The 13960-nt window shown below is 47.0% G+C and overlaps 1 protein-coding gene and 1 pseudogene across 1 annotated transcript in view; both read left to right on the top strand.

Annotated features, from left to right (window-relative positions):
- Positions 1-623: 623 nt before the first annotated feature.
- Positions 624-1748, top strand: LOC105469438 (nucleophosmin pseudogene; annotated as a pseudogene).
- Positions 1749-7802: 6054 nt separating this feature from the next.
- The window catches only part of LOC105469439 (asparaginase and isoaspartyl peptidase 1), a 32546-nt gene continuing 26388 nt past the window's right edge, over positions 7803-13960 (top strand). Inside the window, exons 1-2 of the mRNA XM_011720436.3 lie at positions 7803-7942; positions 8333-8533. Of these exons, the coding sequence (XP_011718738.2) occupies positions 8344-8533 (190 nt within the window). The 5' untranslated portion in view covers positions 7803-7942; positions 8333-8343. The remainder of the gene's footprint in view (positions 7943-8332; positions 8534-13960) is intronic.

Genomic DNA, 13960 nt, shown 5'->3' with positions numbered 1-13960 from the left:
TCTTAAAAAATAAATAAATAAATAATTTTACAATGATAAAACTCAGTTTAAAATAATAAAGCAGAGGGCTGGGTGCGGTGGCTCACACCTGTAATCCCAGTACTTTGGGAGGCTGAGATGGGCGGATCACCTGAGGTCAGGAGTGTGAGACCAGCCTGACCAACATGGCAAAACCCTGTCTCTACTAAAAATACAAAAATTAGCTGGGCATGGTGACGGGCACCTGTAATCCAGCTACAGGCGCTGAGGTGCTGAGGCCTCCCAAAGTAGCTACAGGGAAGCTGAGGCGGAAGAATCACTTGAACCCAGGAGGTGGAGGTTGCAGTGAGCCAAGATCGTGCGCCACTGCACTCCAGCCTGGGTGTCAGAGCAAGATTCCGTCTCAAAAAAAAAAAGAATAAAGCAGAAAAGGAGAAGCAGTAAATGATCTAAATCTTCATCTAGCCAAGCAAGAAGTCAGTAAGTAATGTTAAATCGGGGAGTTATGGGTGTATACACTTATCCGTAAAAGATGTGGTGCAGCTTTTCCCTGGTGTGATTCCAACCTGCGCGGCTGTTCTCTTGAGCAGTGGTCATTTATCTCCATCCACCTTCTCTCCCACCTAAGTGCGTGCGGCCACCCAATGGAAGATGCCATGGACATGGACATGAGCCCCCTGAGACCCCGGAACTATCTTTTTGGTTGTGAACTAAAGGCCGACAAAGATGATCACTTTAAGGTGGATAATGATGAAAATAAGCACCAGTTATCTTTAAGAACGGTCAGTTTAGGGGCTGGTGCGAAGGATGAATTGCACATTGTTGAAGCACAGGCAATGAATTACGAAGGCAGTCCAACTAAAGTAACACTGGCAACTTTGAAAATGTCTGTACAGCCAATGGTTTCCCCTGGGGGCTTTGAAATAACACCACCAGTGTCTTCTGGTTGAAGTGTGGTTCAGGGCCAGTGCATATTAGTGGACAGCACTTAGTAGCTGTGGAGGAAGATGCAAGAGAAGATGAAGAGGAGGGGGATGTGAAACTCTTAAGTATATCTGGAAAGCGATCGGCCCCTGGAGGTGGTAGCAAGGTTCCACAGAAAAAAGTAAAACTTGCTGCTGATGAAGATGATGATGATGATGATGAAGATGATGATGATGATTTTGATGATGCGGAAACTAAAGAAAAAGTGCCAGTGAAGGAATCTATATGAGATACTCCGGCCAAAAATGCACAAAATTCAAATCGGAATGGAAAAGACTCAAAACCATCGTCAACAACAAGATCAAAAGGACAAGAATCCTTCAAAAAACAGGAAAAAAAACTCCTAAAACACCAAAAGGACCTAGTTCTGTAGAAGACGTTAAAGCAAACATATAAGCAAGTATAGAAAAAGGTGGTTCTCTTCCCAAAGTGGAAGCCAAGTTCATCAATTATGTTGAAGAACTGCTTCTGGATGACTGACCAGGAGGCTATTCAAGATCTCTGGCAGTGGAGGAAGTCTCTTTAAGAAAATAGTCTAAACAGTTTGTTAAAAATTTTCCATCTTATTTCTTTTTGGTAACAGTAGATATCTGGCTGTCCTTTTTATAATGCAGAGTGAGAACTTTCCCTACCATGTTTGATAAATGTCGTCCAGGTTCCATCGCCAAGAATGTGTTGTCGAAAATGTCTGTTTAGTTTTTAAAGATGGAACTCCACCCTTTGCTTGGTTTTAAGTAGGTATGGAATATTATGATAGGACATAGTAGTAGCTGTGGTCAGACATGGAAATGGTGGGGAGACAAAAACATACATGCGAAATAAAATTCAGTATTTTAATAAAGTTAAAAAAGAGAGAGAGAGAGATGTGGTACAGTCTCCCAGAAGATATAACCAAAAGTTGTAAAGTGGCTGTCCCTGGGTAGAAATGCCAGCGTTGGGAGGTGGGGAAGTGGGGAGTGGTGAGGGGGAAAAGAAGAAGACTATACCTTTAATTTTAAATTATTTTGTGCCATTTCATTTTTTAACTATATGCAATGGAATAAAATTATGTGCTTTTCCTCTTTCCTGTATTTCTCTTCATATCATGACTCTCCTCCCAATGAGACTTCCAGACTTCAGTTTTGTGTGTGTGTGTGGTTTTTTTGTTTTGTTTTGTTTTGTTTTGTTTTTGAGACAGGGTCCAACTCTGTCACCCAGGTTGGAGTCCAGTGGTGTGATCTCAGCTCACGCAACCTCTACCTCCCAGGCTCAAGCAATCCTCCCACCTCAGCCTCCTGAATAGCTGGAATTACAGGCATAGGCCACCATGTCTGGCTAATTTTTTTTGAATTTTTGGTAGAGACGGGGTTTTGCCATGTTGCCCAGGCTGGTTTTGAACTCCTGAGGTCAGGAAATCCACCTGCCTCCGCTTCCCAAAGTGCTGGGATTACAGGCGTGGACCACTATGCCCAGCCATGGATTTTGAGTTTAAAAGAGACAGCCCAGATATAAATCAAAATATTTATAGGAATCCAAATTCAAGCACCCATACATGCCCCATCCTAATGAAACAGGAAAAGTTCCTTATCCCCCTCGCAGGGCATGCAACAGGGGGAGTGGCTCGCTTCTTCAGTGCCCCACGGCTCAAACCTCTAGGGAAGCATGCAGATGGGCAGGTTGTGTGGCTCCGACCCCTCGGCAGCACCTGCGGGTGAATGCTGACAGCTCCTGAAGCCCCAGTGGGCGTGTGTTACAGGGTGCTCTTTTAGTTTTGCCATCCACAGGCAGCTTGTGTTAATCAGCTCTATTAGACCTTCTGCCTTATCACAAGGACAGAGGGCTTTCTGTATCCCGGGGTTCCTGCCTTGGTGTACCAGAAGAATTGGATCACACGTGGGGTTGGAGAATGAGTGCAAGGTTTTTTATTGAGGAGTAGCTCTCAGCGAGGTAGATGGCGAGGCCAGAAGGGGGATGGGGTGGAAAGGTGATTGGTTCCCCCCCCCCCCCCCGCCCCGGCTGCCCAGTGGCCAGGCTCTGCTCTAACTGCCCCAGGCAAACTCCACCATTGTTCCACCGCTCCATGGCCTGCTGGCATCTGTTGGTGCCTGTCAGTGTGCTCTTCCACCGATGTGCTCCTCTCGACGTCCAGCCACTTGTGTTCCTGCCCCCTAGGGTCTTGAGGTGTTTTTTTGTTTTGTTTGGTTTGGTTTGGTTTGGTTTGGTTTGGTTTGGTTTGGTTTGGTTTGTTTTGTCTTTGAGACAGAGTCTCACTCTGTCACCCAGGTTGGAGTGCATTGGTGCGATCTCGGCTCACTGCAACCTCCGCCTCCCGGGTTCAAGCGTCCTCCTGCCTCAGCCTCCTGAATAGGTGGGATTACAGGCACACACCACCACTCCCGGCTAATTTTTTGTATTTTTAGTAGAGACACTGTGTTAGCCAGGATGGTCTCGATCTCCTGACCCCGTGATCCGCCCGCCTTGGCCTCCCAAAGTGCTGGGATTTCAGACGTGAACCAGCCACCACACCTGGCTGGGTCTCGGGGTTTTCATATGCACAGGATGGGGGTGTGGTGGGCCAGAGTGGTCTTGGAAAATGCAACATTCTAGCCCGAAGGCAGGAGTGCCTGTCCTCACCTAGGTCCATGGGCACAGGCTGGGGGTGGAGCCCTAGAAAGGGACCATGCCCTTCTCTACCCAGCACTTCCCTGCCCCCATCCCATATCACTAACTGAATTACAACTCTCTGGTCAGAGGGGAGGAGAAGAAAGTTAGAAAGAAGTGCTATTGCACAAAATGCTGATGTGGGCCTCCTAAAAACAGCCTCACGCCCCGTTCCTGAACAAATTCATGAGTTCTAGATCTCCTAAATAAATTCAGGGATCTCAGAGTTGAAAGGTACGTGTCCCGCTTCTTGTTTGAAAGCCCTGGAAGGCAGCAAGCTCAAGATACTTTTACACATTCTAGAATTTGGAGGGAGCCTCACAGATTCGCATCCTGCCCCCAGTGGGGTCAGCCAAAAGCCTTTTCCTCATGTAGCTGAGACTGGCGGGGATGGGAAGTTGCTAGGCAGTAAGAACGTAGTAAAGGCAGCCTGCCGGTTCCCCAGTGGACCTTCAGAAAATGTTAGTTGTGGCCAGGTGCAGTGGCTTACACCTGTAATCCCAGCACTTTGGGAGGCCAAGATGGGCAAATCACTTGAGGTCAGGAGTTTGAGACCAGCCTAGCCAAGATGCTTAAATCTCATTTCTACTAAAAATACAAAAATTAGCTGGGTGTGGTGGTGCATGCCTGTAATCTCAGATACTCGGGTGGCTGAGGCAGGAGAATCATGTCGGAGCCTCGGGAGATGGAGATTATAGTCAGCCAAGATCACACCACTATACTCCAGCCTGGGCAACAGAGTGAGACTCCGTCTCAAAGAAGAAAGAAAAGAGAGAGAGAGAGAGAGAGAGAGAGAGAGAGAATGAAAGGGAAGGAAAGGAAGGAAAGGAAAGGAAGGAAATGTTACTTGCTTCTTTCTTTCTGTCTTCTCTTCCTCCCTCCCTCCCACCCCCATTCCTTCTTCATCAGTCTCTCTAACATGCCTCCTTCATTTCTGACCCAGACCCTCCCTGCTCAGTCCTCCTTTTCTGGTCTCATCTCCTCTCCCCAACTCTGGCATTCCCTAACGCAAGCCTCCTCCTCCTCCTAGAACATCCAGAGCCACTGTGGTTAGAAGCACCTCCTCGGGACTCTAGTCAACCTCCCTAGTCAACCTCACACAAATGGGTTACCCCTCCCTTTAAAATCCCTCTAAAATGATAGTAAACAATCTTAAAAAGAATACTACCCACAAAGACAGGAAGAATGGGAGAGATGACAATGGCAGGTGAAAGAGATCACTTTGGAAGATGAATAACAAATGGCAGATTAAAGGAAGTTATAATCTACTCGAGAGGTAAATCCATTTGTTCTGGAGAATGCTTGAGAGACTCAGTGCCTAGACACACAGGAATCTCAAAGATGGGGAGGCAGGCGTGGCAGGTGTTCCCAGCTGTCTATCCAATAGCCTGTCACCCTTCTTTCTTGCCAAGAGACCTTGATTTTATCCAGGGCCATGATGTACTCTGCTGAAATAAAAACTCATTCCCCAGACTCTCTTGCCACTAGAGGCAGCCCCTCAATCCAGTTCTGGCCAAGGAAAGTCCACTTGGAGGACTTCCAGGAAAGCTAAAGAGTTTTCCTGAATTAAAGGAGCAAAGGGGAGCAAGCAAAAGCCTTCTTCCCTCTGCCTTTCCGCATTCCTCCTGCCCCAATAGTGATCAAAGTACCTAGCAGTGCCACAAGTGTGAAAGCCACACTCCGAAGAGAAAGAGAAGGAGATGGGACATCTGTGTCACCTTGGAGCTGCTGTATCAGCCTGGGCAGCAACCACTAGATTTCTTGTTGTTGTTGTTATTTTCTTTTTTTTTTTTTTTTTTTTTTGAGACGGAGTCTTGCTCTGTCACCCAGGCTGGAGTGCAGTGGCCGGATCTCAGCTCACTGCAAGCTCCTCCTCTCGGGTTCACGCCATTCTCCTGCCTCAGCCTCCCGAGTAGCTGGGACTACAGGCACCCGCCACTTCGCCCGGCTAGTTTTTTGTATTTTTTAGTAGAGACGGGGTTTCACCGTATTAGCCAGGATGGTCTCGATCTCCTGACCTCATGATCCGCCCGTCTCGGCCTCCCAAAGTGCTGGGATTACAGGCTTGAGCCACCGCGCCCGGCCGTTGTTATTTTCAAATTATCTGGTTAAACCACTGTGGTCACATTTTGTCAGGGACAGTTGAATACAATCCTTAATCCATAACATGGTTGTTGCTGGAACATCGTCTACAGAGGAGTTAGCCAGGTTCCTTCTCCTATCCCACAGAGTCAGACAAAAAGATGCTTCCTCCTTCCTCCTCAAAGACCAGAAGGTTATTTTCTAGAGAATTTATCTAAGAGACTTTGCACTGGGACAGGGAATATGAAGCCCATCAGAGAAGTAGATATAGGCATGAGACTGAGATGGGAGGATCAAATGGAAACCAACACTCTACCCGCCTGGGCCACCAGCCGCCTTCCCCAGCCTCGACAGATTCTTACATTCCAGATCCATCAGGAAAAACAGTAGCGATGGGGTTTGAGTTAGGGCTGGGCATAGGGTAGGGTTCAGGTTCCTATAAATAGCTGAACCCAAATGATGGTGAGCTGTGTTACGATGACACAAGCAGGCTCACAAACGAGACACGTGCTAAAATAATCCTCTTCCAAGAGGTGAGTGTGGTAGACAGAATAATGGCCCTCAAAGGTGTCACATCCGCATCTCCACCTGTGAACATTCCTCACGTGGCAAAAGGGACTTTGCAGATGAGAATACAAATTGTAAGAAAGGGAGACTATCCTGGACTATCTGGGTGGACCCAATGTCATCCCTAGGGACTTCCTTTAAGAAGGAGGCAGAGGCCGGGCACGGTGGCTCAAGCCTGTAATCCCAGCACTTTGGGAAGCCGAGACGGGCGGATCATGAGGTCAGGAGATCGAGACCATCCTGGCTAACACGGTGAAACCCCGTCTCTACTAAAAAAATACAAAAAACTAGCTGGGCGTGGTGGCGGGCGCCTGTAGTCCCAGCTACTTGGGAGGCTGAGGCAGGAGAACGGCGTAAACCCGGGAGGCGGAGCTTGCAGTGAGCTGAGATCCGGCCCCTGCACTCCAGCCTGGGAGACAGAGCGAGACTCTGTCTCAAAAAAAAAAAAAAAAAAAAAAAAGAAGGAGGCAGAACAGTCAGAGTCTGAGAAGAAAATCGTGATTATGGTGACAGAGAGAGAAGTGACACAGCAGCAGAAACAGAGGCCAGAGGGAGAGAGAGTTAAAGATGCTAGGCTGCTGGCTTTGGCAATGGAGGACAAGGCCATGAGCCAAGGATACAGGCAGCTTGTAGAATCAGGAAAAGACGGATTCTCTTCTGGAGCTTCCCCAAGGGACTCAAGCCTGCAGACTCAGTTTGAATTTCTGATCACCAGAACTGTAAGATAATGTGTGTTGTTTGAAGCCAATAAATTTGTGGTAGTCTCTCACAATAGGTCACTAGAAGGGGAATGACCGATCCTTAGTGGGATGCCAGGGAGGCTTTGCAGGAGGGGTTCATTTAAACTGGGCCTTAAGGCAGGAAACGAAGGTAAAAAGGAGTAAAGGGAATTCCCAAGAGTGGTAAAATATGTTATTAGTGTGGGTAAACAAGAAGGGAAGGGATTCTCCAATCCACAGGAGATCAATCACAGTTTGCCTGGATCTGTCCCTGTTTATGCCCATTGTCCCGGTATAATTTTTTTTTCTTTTGTTTCGGAGTTTCACTCTTGTTGCCCAGGCTGGAGTGCAATGGCGTGACCTCGGCTCACCGCAACCTCCGCCTCCCGGGTTCAAACGATCCTTGTGCCTTAGCCTCCCGAGTAACTGCGATTACAGGCATGCGCCACCACGCCCGGTTAATTTTGTGTTTTTAGTAGAGACAGGGTTTCTCCATATTGGTCAGGCTGGTCTCGAACTCCCGACCTCAAGTGATCCGTCCGCCTCGGCCTCTCAAAGTGCTGGGATTACAAGCCTTGAGCCACTGTGCACAGTCTAGAGTAGATTTTCAATCTGCAATTACAAAACTGTGGCACGCCACTTCACGCTTCTCGCCACCAACCCAACCACCCAGCCTCTGCGCTGGTCAGGAGGAGGAGGGTCTCCGCATGCCACCACTAAGCTCGCGCCGGCCAAGAGCCGAGACTCAGAATAAGAGTGAGATCGGTGCGTGCCGGCCGGGCTTCGGGGCTTTACGGGAACTGGGCGGTGCGGCGGCCCCGCCCTCGTGCGCAGGCGCAGAACCGTTGTGGCCGGAGCGGTTGCGGACTGAGCGGTTTCAAGCCGGCGTCAGGGAGCGGCGGTACTGGGCGATTGCTGGGGCGGCTCGACCCAGCCTGAGGCCTCGGCGTCCGCCTCCGGCTGTGCGCTGGGTAAGTCGGCGGCCCTCCCGGAGCAGCCGCCCGAAACACGGGAGGGCGAACGAAATAAACGAAAATAGACATTTTCCCCAAGGCGAAATAGACATCCTCCCACCGCGCCGGGGCTTGGAGGCGGGCGGCGGTGGGCGCGGGATTACGTCCCCGGGGAAACTGAGACCCCAGCTGGTCCGGGCCGGGGCGGAGATGAACGCAGGAAGGCGCCGGGCCCCTGGGCTCTTCCTACCAAGCCCGACCGAGCCGCCCCTACGCACCCCCAGCTGCGAACCCGGCCTCGCATAATAGAGACTGGGCATTATCCCACCGGGGTCTCCCGAGGACCTTGTGCCCGCGCGACTTCCCTGGGCTGGGTTTGGACGACGCTTTCGCCTTCCTGCTGCCTAGGATCCGCCGACATGAATCCCATCGTAGTGGTCCACGGCGGCGGAGCCGGTCCCATCTCCAAGGATCGGAAGGAGCGAATGCACCAGGGCATCGTCAGAGCCGCCACCGTGGGCTACGGCATCCTCCGGGAGGGCGGGAGCGCAGTGGATGCCGTGGAGGGAGCTGTGGTCGCCCTGGAAGACGATCCCGAGTTCAACGCAGGTAAATGTGCCTTTCAGCTAGTAAATAATGTGAGTCAGGTCAAGCTCCTTCTTCAGAATAAATATAACCTACGTAAAGCGTTAGGGAATCCAATGAGCCTTGGGGGTGAAACTCTGTAAAAAAGAAACAATATTTAATTTTTCTACCTGTGATGAAGAGAGTCAAACGCTAAAATATTTGGAGAGATTTATACTGAGCCAAATATGAGTGACCAATGGTCTGTGATACAGCTCTTGGGAAACCCTGAGAACATGTGCTTTTAGAGACATAAGATGTCAATCAATACATACTAGAGGTACATTGGTTCCATCTGGAGAGGCGAGACTACTGGGGGAGGGGGAGTGGCTTCCAGGGCATAGGTAAGATTCAAAGATTTTCTGATGAACAGTGGTTTAAAGTTTTGTCTAAAGACCTGGAATCCACAGAAGGGAATGTCTGGATTATATAAGGACTTGAGACTGCAGATGGAAGTAATAGAAGGCGGTTTAGCATGGTGGCTCGCTCCTGTAATCCCAGCACTTTGGGAGGCCAAGGCCAGTGAATCACCTAAGGTCAGGAGTTTGAGACCAGCCTGGCTAACAGGCGAAAGCCCATCTCTACTAAGAATACAAAAAAAAAAAAAAGCCGGGCATGGTGGCAGGAGCCTGTAACCCCAGCTACTGGGGAGGCCGAGGCAGGAGAATCGCTCGAACCTGAGAGGCAGAGGTTGCAGTGAGCCGAGATCATGCCACTGCACTCCAGCCTGGGGGACAGAGCAAGACTCCGTCTCAAAAAAAAAAAAGCTGAAAAAAGAAGGTATGCCTTAAGATAAGGGGTTGGGGAGACCAAGATTTCCCTTATGCAGAGGAAGTCTCCAGGTAGCAGGCTATTGAGAGAATAGATTGTAAATATTTCTTATCAGAGTTGATCTCTTCTGAATCAGGAAAAAGGCCTAGGGGATTTTCAGAATCAGGAAAAGGAAGGGGATTCTCTTCAGAATGTAGATTTTCCCCACAAGAGATAACTTTGCAGGACTATTTCAAGATATGGCAAAGAAACATAATTTGGGGTAAAATACTTCACTTTCAGGACTTACTGTCATGTGATGTCATACTAGAGTCCCGCTGCAATTTGGTATCTTGTTGCTACAAAGTCTGCTTTGTCCGTCTTAAGATCTGTTTTATTGTAAATGCTGGTCAACTGGGCTTGAATTCCAAAAGGGAGGAGGGAATAATGAGGCATGTCCTACCTCCCCCGAGAAGGTTCCAAAGTTTTCAGGTTAACCTTGGAATGCAGAGTGTATTCCTTTGTGTTTCGCTTCTTTCACTCAGTTCACCCTTTTTTAGAATACTAATCATTATAGCTAATTATGAGTATCTACCATGTATCAGGACGTGGTCTAAGAAATTTACTTGATTTATTTAATCTGAACATTAAATGAGTTGATCATTTAACTCAGTTAAGTTGGTTAATTTGTGTTAAACTAACTCATGCTAACTCTTAATGAACATTAAATGATTAACTCACTTATGAGTTAATCACTTAAACTCACTTGAGTTAAATGAGTTAGGTATAAGTTAGGAATAATTATTATCCTCATTTCTCAGATCAGACTAAGGCACAAAAAGATTAACTTACTGGAAGACATTCATCTCCTTGTTTTAAAATGGAACACCTAACATCTAGGCTAGGGATTGAAATACTTCTTGGAATTATACCACCCACCCAACATCTGTCAGGGAAAAGAATTTCAGGAAATCTTAATTAATCATCAAATATTTACTGTTTGTTCTGTCCCCTTTACGCAACACTCTTTAACGCTTGTGAAAAATTGTGTAAGTCTTCCTGAGACTGGCGCAGTGGCTCACGCCTGTAATCCCAGCAATTTGGAAAGCTGAGGTGGGTGGATCACTTGAGCTCAGGAGTTCAACGCCAGCCTAGGCAACATGGTGAAACCCCATCTCTACAAAAATAAAAAATAAAAATATCAGCTGAGCATGGTGGCATAAGCCTATAGCCCCAGCTGCTCAGGAGGTTGAGAAGGGAAGATTCCTTGAGCCCAGGAGGTCAAGGCTGCAATGAGACAAGACTGCGCCACTGCACTCCTGCCTGGGTGACAGAGTGAGACCCTGTCTCTGAAAATAAAACTAAGTCCATCTGAATTTAAAATGAGACCTAATAGTGTGCTTTCATGGCTCCGTTTGTAGAGCCAGAATTTACCAGATAGGGACTGACTTTGCCAGCAGAGGGAGCAGCCAGCTCTTTCTGTAGGTGACTTGTTAAACCATATACCTCCTAGCACTCAGAGCCCCCTGGGCTGACAAACCCTCACTTATTTACACAGGACCTTCATTTGAAATGGGTCACTCTGGTTTCCGACCATCTCTTATTCTAACCATTTGTCATGTGCATGAATTGGGAAGCACAGATTAGGGAATTGGAGCAGCTAGTTCTCATTATTTTTGCTCTGTATCCAGAGGCCTTCCTTCTCAATGTCTGCCCTCTCATCTTTCAAATGTCGTCTATTCAGCACATTGAGGAAGAAAAGAGTAGAGCTGAAAAGAAGGAAAGCAAAGATTATGGGGGGAAAGGTGGGACTTTAAACGGCATACTGTGTACCTTGGCTTTTCCCAGCCGAGGTCAGTACAGGCAGGCAGCATTCCCAGCAGCCTCTGCTATAATTCTCTAGAATAAATAACTGTTTGGGAACTTCATACAAAAAGCTGACTCTCAGTAGATATTGAGTTCAGTGGCAGTGATTAGCATTCATGACACAACTTCTCTGAACATTTGTAAAAACATTGTTTATTTACATTCTACTCCTGTTTCAGTATGGATTTTGCTTTATGTTTAAAGCTTATTTCATAATAGTTTATTAAAAAGTGGTTGATTTTTAGATACCAACACTGTAAAGATTGAACTTTTAAATTTGAATGCTAGAAATATTCTTTAAAAACTTACTTAGATTGGCAACCAAATGACCATTTGCTTTCACTAGAGTTCAACGATATTTACACAGCATTTGAAATATTCTCTCTACAATTCAATTTTATAAGCTATTAAAGAATCTTTGAGATAACAGGATTTTTTTCTTTTTTTTTTTTTGTTTTGTTTTGTTTTGTTTGAGACTGAGTCTTGCTCTGAGACTGAGTCTCACTGTGTCGGCCAGGCTGGAGTACAGGGGTGCGATCTCGGCTCACTGCAGGCTCTGCCTCTCAGGTTCAAGCGATTCTCCTGCCTCAACCTCTTGAGTAGCTGGGACTATAGGCGCCCACCACCACGACTGGCGAATTTTTTGTATTTTTAGTAGAGATGGGGTTTCACCGTGTTAGCCAGAATGGTCTCGATCTCCTGACCTCGTGATGCGCCCGCCTCGGCCTCCCAAAGTGCTGGGATTACAGAGGTGAGCCACCGCGCCCGGCTGAAAACAGGATTTTTTTCATTTATCCACTCTCTTTCTGGACTTACAGTGTAGAATCAATGAGGTAAAATCTGTGGTGGGGTCTAGGAATTGTGATTCATTTCTTTGTTTTGAAGATTCCCAGGCGATTCTGAGATACAACCAGGTTTAGAATGTACTAGCCTAATACCATACAATTTTAATGGGTTTGGTGTTGGTTTGTTGGTATAATTTGCATACAGTAAGATCCCCTTTTTGGTATACAGTTCCATGGCAGTGACAGATACATAGAGTCATGTAATTACCACCACGATCAAGATATAAAACAGTTACATTACTCTCCCACATCCCTTTGAGTCCACGCCTCCATTCGCTCCCAGCCCCTGGCAGCAACTAATCTGTTTTCTATCCCTGTCGTTTTGTCATTTCCAGGATGTCATATGTTTGAAATGTTTGTTTTTTGGTGCTGTAAAGAAATAGTACTCGAACATAAATTTCTTTAGTAAGGCCATTTTTATTTTTTGTAGAAAGGGTACACTTGTCACCATTTTCGTCACGAGAGTATACTGAACACAGGAGACGGGGTTGTTTATGACCTGGCGCATTTACCCTACTGCTGTGTCCAGTTTCTATTGGCTAGAACGGGACCTTACATTTTGTATTTGTGTCGATTGGCTAGCAACTTAGAATTTCTTAAAAGAGGCAAAGGTAGAGGAGAACAAAGGAAGGAGGAAGTAACCTGTGGAATGCTGAGGAAGGTAAAAACACCTTTAAATAAGAAAGAGGAACAGGCTATGACCTGATGCTCGCTTGGACCAATATAAGCCTGCCAGGGCAAATATTTAGGCTACATTGTGGGAGCTAAGAACGTAAAGTACAGTGATTTGTTTATTACGGCTAGCAGATGCTCAAGAACGTTAGCACAGGTCTTTGAATACATTTTGCTTCTAAGAGAAGTTGCTGTTTATTCCTAATTAGGCAGGAAGGAAAGTCTTTGAAGAGGAACCTCCACTTTACTTTTTACACATAAATGGCAGCACTTTCAGAGGCCGAGGCAGGTGGATCATTTGAGGCTAGGAGTTCAAGAACAGCCTGTCCAATATGGCAAAACGCTGTCTCTACCAAATATACAAAAATTAGCCAGGCATGGTGTGGCACACCTGCAATCCCAGCTACTCAGGAGGCTGAGGCACGAGAATCACTTGAACCCAGAAGGGGGAGGTTGCAATGACTCAAGATTACACCACTGCTCTCCTGCCTGAGCAGCAAAGGGAGATTCTGTCTCAAAAAAAAAAAAAAAAAAGTCATAAATGGAATCATGCAATGTGTAGCCTTAGTCTGGATTCTTCGGTTCACATAATGCATTAGAGTGTTACCCGTGTGGACACGCGTATCAGTAGTTTTTCCCTTTGTATTGAGTAGTATTCCACTGTATGAATATGCCACAGTTGGTTTAACCGTGTAACAGCTAAAGGACATGTTCCATTTGGGGCCATTATAAATAAAATCACTGTACACATGTGTATACAGGTGTTTATGTGAACATAAGTTTTTATCTCCCTTAGGTGAATACCTGGGAGTGGGACTGCTGGTTTATGGCAAGAATTTAACTTCAGTAGAAACTGCCAGCCGGGCGTGGTGGCTCAATCCTGTAATCCCAGCACTTTGGGAGGCCGAGGCAGGCGGATCACCTGACATCAGAAATTCAAGACCAGCCTGGCCAACATGGCGAAACCCTGTCTCTGCTAAAAATACAAAAATTAGCCAAGTGCAGTGGTGGGCGCCTGTGGTCCCAGCTGCTCAGGGGGCTGAGGCAGGAGAATCGCTTGAACCTGGGAGGTGGAGGTTGCAGTGATCTGAGATCGCGCCACTGCCCTCCAGCCTGGTTGACAGAGTGAGACCCTGTCTCAAAAAAAAAAAAACTGCCAAACTTGTACATTCCCACTAGCAATGTATGAAAGTTCCTCTTACAGGCCGGGCGCGGTGGCTCATGCCTGTAATCGCAGCACTTTGAGAGGCCAACATGGGTGGATCACGAGGTCAGGGGT

Source organism: Macaca nemestrina, chromosome 12, assembly GCF_043159975.1.
Source record: "Macaca nemestrina isolate mMacNem1 chromosome 12, mMacNem.hap1, whole genome shotgun sequence".
Taxonomy (NCBI): domain Eukaryota; kingdom Metazoa; phylum Chordata; class Mammalia; order Primates; family Cercopithecidae; genus Macaca; species Macaca nemestrina.
This window is presented reverse-complemented; position numbering and strand designations above follow the sequence as displayed.